The following is a 624-nucleotide window of genomic DNA, read 5'->3' as shown; positions in this document are numbered from 1 at the left end:
GTGGCTCCCCTCCCGTGTAAAAGCCATACCAGTGTGCCGCCTGTGAGAAGAAGTTTGCCCGCAGTGACCATTTAGCCAAACACGTGAAGATCCACCGGGGCCAGCCGTACGGCCAGCGGACACTTCAGGGCAGCAGCAGAAGTTAAGTCTTGCTGCTCGTCCTTGCAAGGCTGAGTCCAGGAGGCCCCGAAGCCGGGCAAACAGAATGTGAAAAACACTACACTAATGAAGAGGGTGAAATGACTTTCTTTAACAAATTGTAGGAGATCCAGTGTTATACTGCTGTTCAAGGATGACCGATATTCAGGGCCTGTTTCTCGTACTACTGTCGTTCTCTTAAATACATGCGGTGGAAACCTAAGTTAATTCGGGGTGAGTGTGTGGGTAGGGAAGTGGGGCTGGGGTAGATCGCAGCTTTCTGAGAGCCCTTCGCACGGCTTGGGGGTGTCACCTGCCTGCTGCAGTGTGACGGGCAAGAACTGGCTTCCAGCTCTCCCTCCCCACCGTGGGGCATCCCCTGGGGTGCTGCAGCTGCGAGTCACGCCGGCATCCCAAGGCTCTGGGTCAGCAGCATTTCGGAGACAGCCAGAGACGATTTGTTCTGGCTGGACTCGCTCAGAAACC

The 624-nt window shown here is 55.4% G+C and overlaps 1 protein-coding gene across 1 annotated transcript in view; it reads left to right on the top strand.

Annotated features, from left to right (window-relative positions):
- Positions 1-106, top strand: part of LOC104622935 (Krueppel-like factor 15) — a gene marked incomplete at its 3' end in the record, with an annotated part of 3,350 nt that extends 3,244 nt beyond the window's left edge. The window contains exon 3 of the mRNA XM_010289867.1: positions 24-106. Within this exon, the coding sequence (XP_010288169.1) occupies positions 24-106 (83 nt within the window). The remainder of the gene's footprint in view (positions 1-23) is intronic.
- Positions 107-624: the final 518 nt, after the last annotated feature.

The sequence above is a fragment of the Phaethon lepturus genome, unplaced genomic scaffold, assembly GCF_000687285.1.
Source record: "Phaethon lepturus isolate BGI_N335 unplaced genomic scaffold, ASM68728v1 scaffold43090, whole genome shotgun sequence".
Classification (NCBI taxonomy): Eukaryota; Metazoa; Chordata; class Aves; order Phaethontiformes; family Phaethontidae; genus Phaethon; species Phaethon lepturus.
The sequence above is the reverse complement of the archived record's forward strand: the minus strand, read 5'-3'. Positions and strand labels throughout refer to the sequence as shown.